Source organism: Camelina sativa, chromosome 4 (assembly GCF_030686135.1).
Source record: "Camelina sativa cultivar CO46 ecotype springtype chromosome 4, ASM3068613v1".
In the NCBI taxonomy this organism is placed as follows: domain Eukaryota; kingdom Viridiplantae; phylum Streptophyta; class Magnoliopsida; order Brassicales; family Brassicaceae; genus Camelina; species Camelina sativa.
The window spans coordinates 27,566,256-27,579,900 of record NC_141883.1 but is presented as its reverse complement, the minus strand read 5'-3'; the positions used below and the strand labels follow the sequence as shown (position 1 = coordinate 27,579,900).

The following is a 13,645-nucleotide window of genomic DNA, read 5'->3' as shown; positions in this document are numbered from 1 at the left end:
TGTGGTTAACACTTTTTGTTTAAGTTGACATTCCCATTCACTATTATAAGCAGCTATACTTTTGTAATAGTAAATTGAGCATATATAGCTTGTTGGTTCAAATAATTTGCGTCACTTAACATAAAATATAGAAAAGGTCATTTTCACAAATAACAATATCAAAGAGAGCCTGATGAACAAATTACAGCAAAAAAGTAAAAATCCTATAGATGGGCACAAGTTTGGAAAGATTACACATTAATAAACAATCCAGTGTAGATTATCCAAAAATCCAAATGTACCTCAAGAATCAAGATAAAAAAAACATTGTTTAGAAAAACTAGAAACAATTATAGGAAAATTTTAAAAATCACTGCAGTGCAGTAAAAACACTTAGCGTCTTCTTCCGAAGCACCAATCTTGAATTATTGTTTTTTGGTTAGTATTTGTTGGATATAAGCCCTAAATCCAAAATAAATGTTTTCTTCTAATTACATCCGAAAACTCTCTTTGTCTCTTTAGTAGTCTCCACTCCCCAGCAGTCCCCAGATATGTCTCAGCCTCTCACATACATTAATGGAGTCAGATTCAGACCCAGGAGAGATATTCGCATGGCTTCCTTTCGAAACCAGGACCTGAAACAACATGATCGAATGGTGTCTGATTTAACTAGAACCACCGACCTTGCTGGTCAGCGAGGGTTTGCTTGTGGTTGGATTTGATGTTTCTGTGTTACTGCTGGACTGGTTGTCTGGTCGTGTCCAGATCTTTAAATGGCCTTCTCTACAAGCTGTTATCAATGATTCTTGGGTGAAGATCAAGCCCGAGAGGGGCTCCATGTGAACACGGTGAGCCATGACTGGTGAAAGCTTTGGGACATCGCGCATGCATGGCGCTGGCTGAAGTGTGCCCATTGGTACGATGTTGTCCCAGTGAGCGGACTGACTCCCCGTGCTGTAAGTGGGTGATCCTCCTGGAGGTTTCCGAAGCGGAACTACAATCTCATCCATTTCAAGGTCCCATAGCAGTAACCGTGTGTCCTGTTTGGCACATGTAGGACGAGCCAAGAACAACAGAAGATCAAAGTATAAGTTACAGACACAACATTCACAACAAGTGTGCCAAGGCAATGGAAAAACTCACTTTCTAACAAATTTTACCGAGCAGATTAACGAATCTATGCCCATAATCTAGCAAATTCCAAATGCTATCGCCCCATATGATCAAAAGAATTTTTCCATGAAAACAGTTCATCTCAGTTACCTCACTCTTATCTCTCCTACACTAAGATCATTCTACATTCTTGTATTAAACTAAAATACAAAAGAATCTGAGCAGCAGGTTATTCACATTCCATTTGATGGTCAGAAGTCTATTCCCGTTCTCCAGTAAATATAAAAAGGAGAGGTATTAAGACCATTCAATCGATAGAAAGAGGTCAAGGCAAACTCTCAACAAGGAAGCAAAAAATGTTTAGTTGACATTCACATAAAAGAAAGGAGAGCCTGGAAGAATGGATGTAGCATAACTAAATACCTGACCAACTGAACCAAACCGATACATGACATTCTCGCCAGAACCGTCTGAATTTGGTGACGACCAATGAGAATCAAAAGCCACTCCACTTACCTGTGAGAAAGCAGATAACATTAGTCAAGTAGTGTTGTGTTACATACAAAATTCACTATACTCCAATTTGAAAACCATACCCACGAATTGTGTCCCTCACCCCACGCTACAACCTTTCGATCTTCCATACTCCAGACTTGAACCAAGTCATCTTCACCTCCAGTCAAAAGGTACTTTCCATCCATACTGTCAGGCCGATTACAATGTTAGCATACAACAACAATTCCATGGTAAAAGCAGCTTGAGTGAACGAAAATTCAGTTCCTTCAAATGCATTAGGGAAAAATGATTAGTCAAAGGATTAGATCCAGTCACCTCCAAGCACAACACAGTAGAGCACCATAATAACTTTTTACACCACACACTAACTTTTGGGTTGAGAAATCAAAAATTCGAAGATAACCTGTACATGGTCAAAAAAGAAACGAATGGTCAACAGAAAGATATATGTAGAGAAAGAACTGGAGTCGGCGATAAAATCACAAAGAGCATCATACCATCTCTTCCAACAGTTGCCAAGTATGCTCCATCATTTGAAAATGCAATGCAGTTAATAGCACCTTGACCAATATGCCATCTCGCTACTGGATTACTCTGCAGGAATATTTGTGAAAGTGAAAAGATGATTAATATTTTGAAGACAGAAAAAGAAATGAGAAAAGAAACCAATTATAACACTAGTACCTTGCTATATTTTGCTTTGTCAACTGAAAACTGTGTCGGATCTCTTATAGCAGAAAATGAAGATTCAGTTGCACCATCTTTATTCTGGAAGTATAATAATTACTCTGGTCAGAAGTTAGACAAAATTAGGTAAATGAAAAGTCAAATGCAATAATTTTTTTCCGAATTCAGTGCTTGCCTTTTCATACACGTACAAATTTCCATCGGCATGAGCAACAATAAATGATCCATCACTTCCAGGTACCCAAGCAATACTAGTACAGCGACTGTTAATAAGAACAACTTTATCTTATCACATGACACAAATAATATATATACTGTTCCAGAAAGGATATTTCAGCCAGATTTTTGTTAAGTCTAATTTTATCCAAGAAGGGAATCAAGTATAATGTATATAATCTGATTCACTAAACTGAGCGTTACCTAGAGCATATATCCAGTAAAATGACAAAAACAACGATAACTACGTGACCACATGTCAATTCAGTAAAATAAAGAAGTTTACAGGGAAAAAATCTTGCCTGTTATTTACAGAACCATCTTTGTTATAATGCTGAGCATTAACAAGCTTCTTACTGACATCCTGTAACTGCTGTCTTAGTGATACGGTGTAGACTACAAGAATTCACCAAAAGAATAAAGAACAAGACAAATTTTCATCTAGAACATAAGTAAACAAACTTGATCTCAAAGTTGTACATTACCATCCCCAGAATTCAGCCCAATAAGTAGATCATGTCCATCCTTAGCATCTGGATCAAACGCATGACACATAGGGTTCGAATTGCTGATATGAATAGACTTTACAGGATCCTACAACAAAGACATATCTTAACTGAGACCAAAACAAGCACATCAAATCAAATCTTAAGAAAATTAAAGGAGTAGAAGTAAAGTACCTTGTCTTGCGAGTTCAAGTCACTAATAAAAATAGCATCACCGACATTGAAGACAATGTAAGTTCCTTTCCCATCGAAATTTGTATTAGTAGCCGAGGTACCAGAACTAGAGGCAGCGAATGAGGCACCGATTCTCGAACTTGCACCCACGTTTTTGGTCCCTCCATTACCTCCAACAAAACTAAGGGCACGGTTACCATTCCCACCACCTAGTAACCTTGCCGTTGCTGACCGGAAACCGCTACTAGCAGTGACATTTGACGAAGTACCAGTTGGGGTGGATGGAGCAGGTTTGTCCTTAAGGTGAGCAAAAGTAACCTGACACCCAAAAATTTCCCAAATCCATCCTCAGAAATTAAAAAAGATGCAAAATGATATGTACATTTGATACTCCTACACAAAACCCCTTGAGAGGTATACAATTTCACAGTGATCAATTTCCCAAATTTTGCAAACCACATCACAATCACAATCGGATTAGATTAAACTTCAATTCATAGATTAAACACACACACACACACAAACACAAACACAAACACAAAACGAATCAAAGCATATATAACCTGAGTGACGGTTTTGCCATGAGTGTAGTGAAGAAGCCCAGAGGGATGCGTCTTCTCGTAGTGGAGCTTGTACTTGCCTTCAGGGGTCTTGAAATAGGTCTTGATTCCGGGAGACTGAGGAGGATTCGCCGCCGCCGAAGCTGACGAAGAAGAAGGCCCGGAGATCATCCCATTCGAAGTGTTCATCATCTTCGCTCTTCCTCTTACTTACTTACTAGTAGCATCTGATCACATCCATTAGCTAGGGTTTTTTTTTCTTCTTCTTCTCCCACTCTACACAAAAAAATCAACTAAATCCCCTTCTTAATTATATCCGTCTTCGATACAAAAAAAAATTGCTCTCAAACTCTGTTCGCCGGATAATCAAAACGGAACTTCAAATTCTGGATTCTCCAATGGCTGGCTGATTTTAACTCAATGAAGAAGAAGAATACAATGTTGTTGTTGTTGGTCCTCTCCTCTCCTCTCCTCTTCTAACTTTGTGTGTATATATTCCGATTCGCTTCTTTTATTTGCTTTCTTAATCATCAATCAAATCCGACTATTCATGGATAAATTAAAAGTCATCTCAATCAACGGTCCAGATCCCGTGGGTGTAATTCAACGGCTAGAGATCTTTGGATGGATCTCTGGGTTTCTCCGAACCCTTTACAGTTGAGGCCCATACACAGTCCAAAATATAGGCCCATTAATTTCCTACTTCAGCTTCGACCGGTAGGCGGTGAAGGTGGTCACTGGTCAGAGGAGGATTAATTGTCCCAGCAAACGTAGTCAACCGCTTTAATTTGATTTTTTTCTTTCTAATAAACCGATCCTCTTCATCGGCTTTATTAGTTAAGTACGTAGTACCATCACCGAAAAAATAAAAAGGAAAAGCAAATTTTTTTTTCTCAGAAAAACATATACAATTTCTCTCTCTAAACCCTTTCTTTTTCCTGAAAAAGTTGCGTCATTAATACGAAATTCATACCGTCTCTTTTGCTATTCTCCTCCGATCGGTAAATCATTTCTCATCGCCGGGGGGAACGTAAACGTTGTGGTAAGGTTTGTAAATTGTTGTCCCTTTCTCCCGATCCTTGTTGTTTCAACCTTTTGAGGTGATGATGATTGCAATTTTTTTTATCATTATTATTTTCTCGTTACCGATCGTTGTTTTTTTTTTTTTTGGGGGGGGGGGGGATTGCGTGTGTGTATGTGTGTGATGATTGTTTTGCTTTTTGTCGGTTTATTCCCGGTTTTGTTGCTACATCGGTGACTTTTCACGCAATCTTCGGGTTTGATCGCGCGATCATGTCCCGTAAATCGGAGTCGGTTTTGAGGATACCGGACTTTGAATTTGTTTGTTTTGCTTTGTTCCGATGCTGAGAAGTGAGAACAGAGAAGAGACCAAAATTGGTGGATTAGTTTCTACGATGTTTTTGGTTAGCTGTTGGTAAAAGTTGTCCAGGATCTGCTGCAGCGACGGGCTTAGCTAGCTAGATTGGGATATATTAGCATAACCTAGGCTTAGCTGGTTTGTATCCTGCAGGTTTCTCCACCACGAACGAATGTTTTGGGAGAGTTGAGAGCTAGTACAACCATAGATTTCAGGTCAGAACTCATCTTCCTTCTTCCAGAACTTTTAGAAAACTTTTGAAATTATAGCATCATTCTCTTCAAAACTGGTATTGTCAACACTTATCAGACAGATGCTAGTCTCTCATGCTAGCCTTTGTAACACATAGGATCAGTGGCGACTGGCTGGCCATATCTTGTATTCTGATTTGCAGATTTTGTTGTGGACCGTTTTGGTTGATTGGCAAAGCAGAGAGATCCTGAACTCAGATAAGTGATCCAAAAGTTATTAGCGTGGTTAGTTCTACTCCTAATGTTTGATGACCAATTTTTATGGTTGTAAAGGCTTTGTGAAGTATATCCACCAGTTTACTCTTCTCTCTACAAGACTGCATTCATCCTATAATGGTGTCTGGAATGACACGCTGCCACATACATTTTATTTGGGTGCACGATGATGTGAAACATAATGCTGATTTCAACAACTCACTTTGTTTTACAATCCTTGTGCTCATGAGTCACGAATTCAGGTGTCTGTCAAGGTGCATTTGTGGGTTTAGGATAATAAGAGCGCTGAAATAGTAAATGAAGTAGTAAGCTAGCACTTTTGTAGACTAAACCGTTCACCCAAGGAAGCTGTAGTGTATTCAATTTGTGGAAGAAAAGGAACTAAAAATTTGGTGTTCTTATTGTATTAGTGAAGTCACAGGCCTCATCACTTCCGGTTGGTCTATTTGAAAGGTGTGTGAAGATGGTGAATCAGTTTCTCAATCAAGCACAACAAGCTTTTTCACTTGGGTAGTGTAGTGTATTTTGGTTAGGATTTCCAAACCTATATATCCTGCTAGAATTATTTGCCTGCAGGTGCATTTTTGAGGGTTTTAGTTTATAAAATACTGTAAGCTTATGCCCTGCTATTCGATCGTCCATGTAGTTTTCTTGGTCATTAAACCATGGTTGTAAGTTTAGTGAAAGACATGTACATGGCCTTTATACATAGTATACACACTCCAGATCTGTCAAATCTATTGTTTGTAACAAAGAACATTACTTGAGTAGTTGAGTGCCTTTTGTTTGAGGTTGGAAATCATTGTTGGTGAATATGAAAGAAGAAGCACTGCATTGATAGAAGCTGAAATGATGATATTAATAGTTACCTATTTTGCATCGACTTGCTTTGATGCTCTTCTATTCGGATACAGTATTTTCTTCCCTCCTCTTCTGTATGTCATACTTGATTCTCAATTGACTGCTTCTGTAAAACTTATTGACTTTCTGAAAGTGTGTAATTTTATGAACTCCTTGTGTTACTCTTAACTTTTGATGGCTCTGGTTTGCAGAGGCGAGAGAGTACTGTTGTGTTCCCAATCTTGTTTGCTCTTTGTCTCTTTTTCTCTTTTGGTTTAACTAAGAACAAGTACTGTGTGTCTTTTTTTTTACTGACAAATGTAAGTTATTTTTATGAACTAATAGAGCTGTACTAGTAAAGGTTTATTTTTAGTTTTATCTATAAGCATCATGAACTTCCCTGCAGCACAGAGCATAAGGCCACAGAAACTTGTTTGCTTATAATTCCATGAGATCTGAGGTAGAATATGGTAATTAGTACTAGAGCTATGACTGATTTCTTATATAGTACTTGGGAAATATGACTATCAGACTGAATACAAATAGGTGATACGTTTTCAGTCACCATTTAGTGCTTCTTGGGTTCACTTTAAGAAATACTATTTATGAAAGGAACCTGAATTTGCTTGGTAATTACAGAAATATTTTGAAATGTATATCTGGATGAATTTTGAATGTTGAGAGAACTTTCTGTGCAGGTTTAATTGGACATTAAGGTTGAAGTTTTGTGTAATCATGGGGCACAGACATTTTCCTGGCTCATCCCAATATTTTGACGATGAACATGATCAAGAATGGAATCATATACACCCAGAGTATCCATATACGAGTTTAGGTAACTAGTCCTCCATTTCTATAGATCTTTAAACTGTTGAAATTAATCTTTCAACCTCGTTCTCTATTTTTTAGAGATTGATATTCAACCTTTGTAAAAGCTATGCATGTTTATTTTTAGGTTAGGATGTTCCATATGCTTTCACCTATGGGTAAATTGTGTTTCACTAGGCGAAAATTGAATCTTGATAAGTGGAGACCCTCAGCTAGTGAGAATTAGGAGGCTGGGTTTTATAATCATCTCTGATGCCCTCCTTTTCCTTAGTAATGTCTCTGGACTTTCTGATTAATATTATCCACCCCACATTTTCTCAGCAAGATCTGGGACAAGTGAGAACAGATCGCATGTTTATCCAGCAGAAAACATATCGAATGAAGGAATGCCAGGTTCTTCTCATTGGAACTCTTCCCCACGACCAAATGCCTATACTGCCTCAGGTCATAGTGTGGAGAGACCACACTACAATCCGGGGGCTTCAGGCCCATCTCATGACCGTTTCGTGAGCTCGACAGTTGGAACTTTCTCTGCTCCACATGAGAATTATGTGACGTTTTCAGCTTCTTCGAATTGCAACAACCAGACATGGTCAAATACTAGTTATGTTGATCAGTCTACGGAAAATGTGAGAGGAGCACAAAAGCGAAAAAGCCCGTGTGGTTCTTCCATCTATGAAATGGGCAGTTCAAGCCGATACCACAGTGACAGACCTTCTTCAGACACACCATTCCCCGCGGAATTTCACCTGGGAAAATCAATAAAGCATGATCATGATCCTCATTACATGCCATGGCTCATGAACCCAACTTACCAAAGTAATAATTCGTTGATCAGGGGAGAGGGTTCTTCAAGGAATGTCCGGAGTCGTCCTACACTTGATTTAGAGTCCAGCTTTGATAGAAATAATTTGTCAAGAACCCCGAGACTTGATTCCCATTATGCACACCACCACAGTGTTGAGCATTCTGGCTCAGGTCAATTTCCTGGCCATACATCTCACGTAGATAAGGACTGGAACTGTGGTAGACCGCCCTCAGCTCCTAGAGGTATGCAATTTTCATTTTGTCTCTAGCTCTGAATTTGTTTTTTTTGTCTCTATAACCACATGAATTCTCACCTTGTAGATATTAATGGCTTTAGTCCGGAGACAAATAATTTTCTTCCTGCGAGAAGTGTTGCCAACAGCACTTCTGTTGATACTTCCAGCTATCACCATGGACTTCCCGGAAACAGAAACCCTACAGTTTCCCACGGTTTTCCTGGAACATCAACACAATCTACAAGCAGCAGCCGCTTCTCTCATAGGTCAACACCCACCTATAGATCTTCTTCGCATGGTTCGCGACTGGGACATGTAGCATCTTCATCTGGAGACAGGTCTCATTTGGTCAATGAGACTTATCCTTCTAGGCATCTAAGGCCACCACCACACATTTCATGGCGTAGCGGTGATCGCCCAGGGAGACGCAGGAGTTCCTATGAGAGGTTTCAGCCTCCTTTCGATGAAGTTTCTCTCCATGATCGATTTTCATCTGAGGTATGGCATTCCCTTGCAGCTGCATTATTTTGAGTTAAAGTCTGTCCTAATCACATTAAACATAAAGATAATAAATATTTGGGGTGTGCGTAAAAACAGGTATTCATGGTCGTAGATCGCCAACCACACTACGATGGATCCAGAAACTCGCCTGATTACCACAGAGACATGAGGCTAGACATCGATGACATGACCTATGAGGTTAATAGCCAAATACTTGTGTTTTGAAGCCTCACATAGGCTCACTGATATATATTTCTGAGTGATTGACACCATCCAGGATCTTCTTGCTCTTGGAGAAAGGATCGGGAGTGTCAACACTGGTCTCTCGGACAGCGCTATCTCCAGTTGCTTGTTAGCGACAACGTATTATCCATTGTATCAAACTGAGGAGGAAAAAAAATGTGCTATCTGCCTGGTAAGATTTTGCTTGGCGAAAACAATTTATTATGCAAGTAAAAAGGCTAATGGTGAGGTGTTAATGGTAATATAACTAGGAGGAGTACAAGGAGAAAGAAGAGTTGGGGGAAGTGAAGGGGTGTGGTCATGACTACCATGGGAGCTGCATCAAGAAATGGCTGTCGATGAAGAACTCTTGCCCTATTTGCAAATCCCCTGCTTTACCTGATGCTTGAAGAACCCATCGTCATAAATTATCTTTCTAGATTTTTAAATACTCAAATGCTTTTAGGTTTATCTTTTCTGTGTGAATGTTATATATATAGAATACAACATTACGTTGTCTTATTAGTTGTAAATAGAAGAAACTCCATGATTATTTCTCTTAAGGGTTATACAATGCCCTGTTTGTTTTTAAGTCGCTGGATTAGCGACAGCGACAGAAATAATAGACATAAACGGAATCATAACTGTCGCTGCCGTTGTGAAAAGAGTCGCCGAAAGTTGCCGTAGTGTTGAAATAACCTGTCGCAGCGGTCGCTATAAATTCCGACGACTCATCTCTCTCTCCAGCGACACTTTTTCTTACTTTAAAAGAAACATCTGCATCGTCATCTTGCTTTCTCCGTTGTCGTTTTGGTTTTTAATTGCCGTCGTCAATGTCGTTTTGGTCGGTCGCAGTCGCTCAATGAGCGACTTATAAAAGAACAGGGCCAATATATGTTATTGCTAGTGGCTCTCAAGGATTTCCTACAGATGCAAATAGTTGCAGCTGAGACAACAGTACACACTAGAACATGATGGACCATACATAAAGCAATGTTTCCTCGTTGCTAATTCGTATTAATGACTTCCTGTAGTAGTTCGTAGCACTCACTCTATATATATACTCTTTGTTTGTGTCTAACCTGCATGTTCAAACATGATTAACCTTAATTTTGCTTGAAAAGTTTAGAGTGCGTCGTCTGTGTGACCTCAAAGTTTAGTAACTCGTAAATTATTTCCTAGCAATTTGTCCTAACCCGAGAACACTGCATGCTATTGTTATATACGTTGACGCCATTACTCCACCAATCTCCAAGTACTGATCGAATGCCTCCTTGTGCTCACCTGGCATAGCTATAGTTAGCTTTGGAGTACTGTTTGAACTGTACTTTAACTAGGAGATAAACAAAAGATGCTGTCTATGATAAAATACGCATGCATACTTGTGACGATGAATAATTGAATATCCACTAGAGTTACCTAGGTAATATATTTGTGATAGTATTTATTTCATTTTAAATCTCATTGGACTCCTGATCAACCTATTCATATATAAACAATTAAGAATTGAAATATTCTATTCTATTTATTCAAATATATATTTTCACTAAAAAGAATGATTGGTTTTGAAAATTGGAATAAGATGAAGAGGAAACCAATGGTTGTTTACTCCATATATGACGAAAACGTGAAAGCAAGTGGAGAACTAATTCAAGAGGAGGATGATTATGATCTTGAATTTCCATCAGTACTACATAATTATCGTTTTATAAACACAAATATAGCCACACAAATTTAAAATACATACGCCAGACACACTCCCAATTAAATACAATAAGGGGTGATAATAAAATTTTAATGTAACGGATAAGACTCTTTTAGGGGATATTCACAAGGGTCAACTCATCTAATAAGTCACATTCATATATCTCGAAATATATAAACTAACTTAAAAAGAAATAAATTTATGTCTAATATTATGGGTTCAGATAGTAACCGCGGATTTGGTTATGCGGGATAAACGATTTGATAGTGCGGTACAGTTGAACTGCGGTACGTGCGAAACAAATGTATTTGCGGAACAAGTGCGGTTAATGCAAAATAAGCAGTACAAAATAATGTTTGATTGGTAAAAAACTAATATGCGGTGCGGATTTCATATTGTTTTATTAATAATTAGTACAATTATATTATTAAAAAATTTTAAAATCAAAATTTATTTTGAAGTAAGTAAGTGAATTTTTTTTAATAAAATAGTGAAGAAATACATATTTTAAAAATAAATTCTTTTTTTACGGAAATTATAATTAAAAACTATAATTTAATTTTGAGATTGTTAAATCTATTAAGATATTAATATATACTAAAGTTTAATGATATTTTCATCATAAATTTGACTATAGATTTTTGTTTTTACAATTCTGTTATTTTTTGTATTAAAATTGATTATTGTACAATTTGTGAAAAAAATAATGAGGTAAGTTATTTTTTTTTCAAAAAAAACACATATAAGTAACAAATTATTTATGAAAATCTTTAACAATTTAACTTAAAAACCCTTTTCAGCATACAGTCATTTGTTAAAACTTATGTTGATTATTGTTTTTTTAGTAATCACAAATTAAGTAAATAAAAAGTTTGCTTTTTACTCAAGTCGTTTTTTGCAAAAACGCTGGATAATTGGTTGTTTAACAAACAACTGCGGTCCATAGAGTAATATTGTGTTTAGAAAACCGCAAATAGTACTTTTACTGTTTTTTTGTAATAACGCAAATTTTTTGTTTTTGGTGTGATTGGTTACATGGTCTATTTTTTTCTCATAAAACCTAGAAAAACGCCTTTTGTATCGTCACCATTCAAGACCTATGAAGCAATAATACACTAACATATTAACACATTACCAAACAAGATATAATATAAATATTGTATATTGATTTTTCTTCGGATCGAAACGATAGGAAACTCAAAATTATTCCGACACGCTACAAGCATTTCGCGGGGAGAAGCAAGATGGGTCCATATTTTTGACTTTGATGAGAGCCAGAAAGTGATGGTCCAGATCCAAATTCTATTGGTGAAAGATGATCAAAATTATACTCATACATGTATAAGCCTCTAGAGAAACCTTTTCGATGTAGAAGAAAAAAAAAAAGATCCGAGGAAATCATTACACAAAGAATATTGAGGATAAGTGAATTGGCAACAAAGCATTATGTCAGCAAGTGAATGGATTGGACGGTAGTTAAAGTGGCAACAAAGCATTATGTCAGCAAAACTAAAGACGAGAGATCGGTATTTTTACAGCCGCCATAACTAAGAAAGTGGAATTGATTTTTATTTAAGTGGTTATGCGAATGCGCGTGCGATTACGCAAGTGCCTAAAAGGTCAAAAATGGCTTTTAATTATGTACATTACACCAACGAATTTGCTAAGCCAACGATAATGCTTTGGTTTATAGTTTATACTAATCATATTTAAATGAGAATGTGTTAATATTGACAGTCATGTTAAATTTTTGCATCAAACGTTTGCATTAGTCCGCTAAACACGCAGAAAAACCTGATATAACATTGCATTTTGATTTGCAGAGACTTTCCAGATCTGACATCGAACTACTTGGGTTTATTATGCTATGAGACTTTGAGAATCTGTGGTTTGATGATAACACAGATCTATCTTTTTCGATCATCTTTGGGACAAAAATTAACATGGCAGACAGATGATCCTTATGAGAGGAAAACAGATGCAGCTGATGTACTTCTGGTGAAAACAATGCTCCTTCATGCAATTAAATGTCACATGAAGAGGTGTATCCTTCACAACATCGTATCTCACTCTGACCATGACTGTATCCTTCCACACAACATCCTTATGGTGTCGAGTGACAAAGACTTCAGTTCTACTCTAAAAAAAGTAGAACTGAAGTGATCTATTAATGCTAATACATGTCATTAGTCGACTAGAGGATCGTTGAACAACTATTTAGTTATAGGATTTTTCAAATTTGTTCAGACTTCTCGTAACATTCATATTTAACCATTGAATAACGATTAACCATTATTTCTTAAGCGACACCGAGTTTGAGACCATATCCAACCAGACTCGAGATTAGAACAATATTGTTTTTTTCAAAAAAATATACACTACACAAATGTTTCTTTGTAAGATCGGATCCAAATTTCCAACAAAACATTTCAATTGTTGCTAGATATACTATTAAGAAAGTTGTACTGAGACACTTGAATTTTATTTGAAAAAATATTTATTAATGTTATACATAATCTTATATAATAAAGTCGCATGAGAGTTTGACATTTGTCCTAAATTAATTAAAACCATTTAGTAATAGACTAATACATGTGTTTTTCCTCAAATTTAAATACATTAATATGTAATTAATTAAACAAATACATATTAAAATAAGAGGTTCAAATGATTCAAATAAGGCATAACACATGAAACTTAAGAATTTGTATTAAAATTAGTTTGTAGATATTTCATATTTTTATATTTAAAGAGGTTCAAATGATTTAAATAAGGCATAGCACATGAAACTTGAGAATTTGTGTTAAAACTTTGTACGAAAATATATGTTTAATAAACTAACAAAATGCTAACGTTACAATTAAAAAGAGATGGTATGACATTTGAGAGTCTATTTTATTTGTTATAAAA

General features: G+C 36.7%; 2 protein-coding genes across 38 annotated transcripts; one reads left to right on the top strand and one right to left on the bottom strand.

The window, feature by feature from the left end:
- Window positions 1–220: 220 nt before the first annotated feature.
- Window positions 221–4,704, bottom strand: LOC104782137 (uncharacterized). Its single transcript, XM_010506990.2, has 11 exons — window positions 3,755–4,704; window positions 3,192–3,509; window positions 2,997–3,105; window positions 2,814–2,907; window positions 2,471–2,558; window positions 2,293–2,376; window positions 2,106–2,202; window positions 1,924–2,011; window positions 1,689–1,794; window positions 1,516–1,608; window positions 221–1,019 (listed from the first exon to the last, which is right to left on the bottom strand). Exons 1-11 carry the CDS (start codon window positions 3,941–3,943, stop codon window positions 645–647), a joined length of 1,641 nt encoding a protein of 546 aa, XP_010505292.1. The 5' UTR covers window positions 3,944–4,704; the 3' UTR covers window positions 221–644.
- Window positions 4,537–9,583, top strand: LOC104782136 (uncharacterized). 37 transcript variants are annotated; one of them, XM_087511648.1, is made up of 9 exons: window positions 4,537–4,793; window positions 5,283–5,344; window positions 5,524–6,906; window positions 7,135–7,271; window positions 7,586–8,314; window positions 8,393–8,805; window positions 8,905–9,006; window positions 9,086–9,223; window positions 9,303–9,583. In XM_087511648.1, exons 4-9 carry the CDS (start codon window positions 7,172–7,174, stop codon window positions 9,438–9,440), a joined length of 1,620 nt encoding a protein of 539 aa, XP_087367774.1. In that variant the 5' UTR covers window positions 4,537–4,793; window positions 5,283–5,344; window positions 5,524–6,906; window positions 7,135–7,171; the 3' UTR covers window positions 9,441–9,583. The 37 variants fall into 37 exon arrangements, with proteins under 37 accessions (XP_087367774.1, XP_019100476.1, XP_087367782.1 ...); XM_019244931.2 differs by having other exon boundaries at window positions 5,479–5,605; XM_087511656.1 differs by having other exon boundaries at window positions 5,479–6,049; window positions 7,392–8,314.
- Window positions 9,584–13,645: the final 4,062 nt, after the last annotated feature.

What these genes read in the sequence shown, in the direction of transcription:
- LOC104782137 (XM_010506990.2), bottom strand. Translation starts at nt 3,943, where the DNA reads ATGATGAACACTTCGAATGGGATGATCTCCGGGCCTTCTTCTTCGTCA. An exon ending in GATGGTTCTGTAAATAACAG is followed by an intron (nt 2,559 to 2,813) that starts GCAAGATTTTTT and finishes TCTTATTAACAG; the next exon opens with TCGCTGTACTAGTATTGCTT. An exon ending in ATTTGTACGTGTATGAAAAG is followed by an intron (nt 2,377 to 2,470) that starts GCAAGCACTGAA and finishes TTATACTTCCAG; the next exon opens with AATAAAGATGGTGCAACTGA.
- LOC104782136 (XM_087511648.1), top strand. Translation starts at nt 7,172, where the DNA reads ATGGGGCACAGACATTTTCCTGGCTCATCCCAATATTTTGACGATGAA. An exon ending in ATGATCGATTTTCATCTGAG is followed by an intron (nt 8,806 to 8,904) that starts GTATGGCATTCC and finishes GCGTAAAAACAG; the next exon opens with GTATTCATGGTCGTAGATCG. An exon ending in TCGATGACATGACCTATGAG is followed by an intron (nt 9,007 to 9,085) that starts GTTAATAGCCAA and finishes GACACCATCCAG; the next exon opens with GATCTTCTTGCTCTTGGAGA.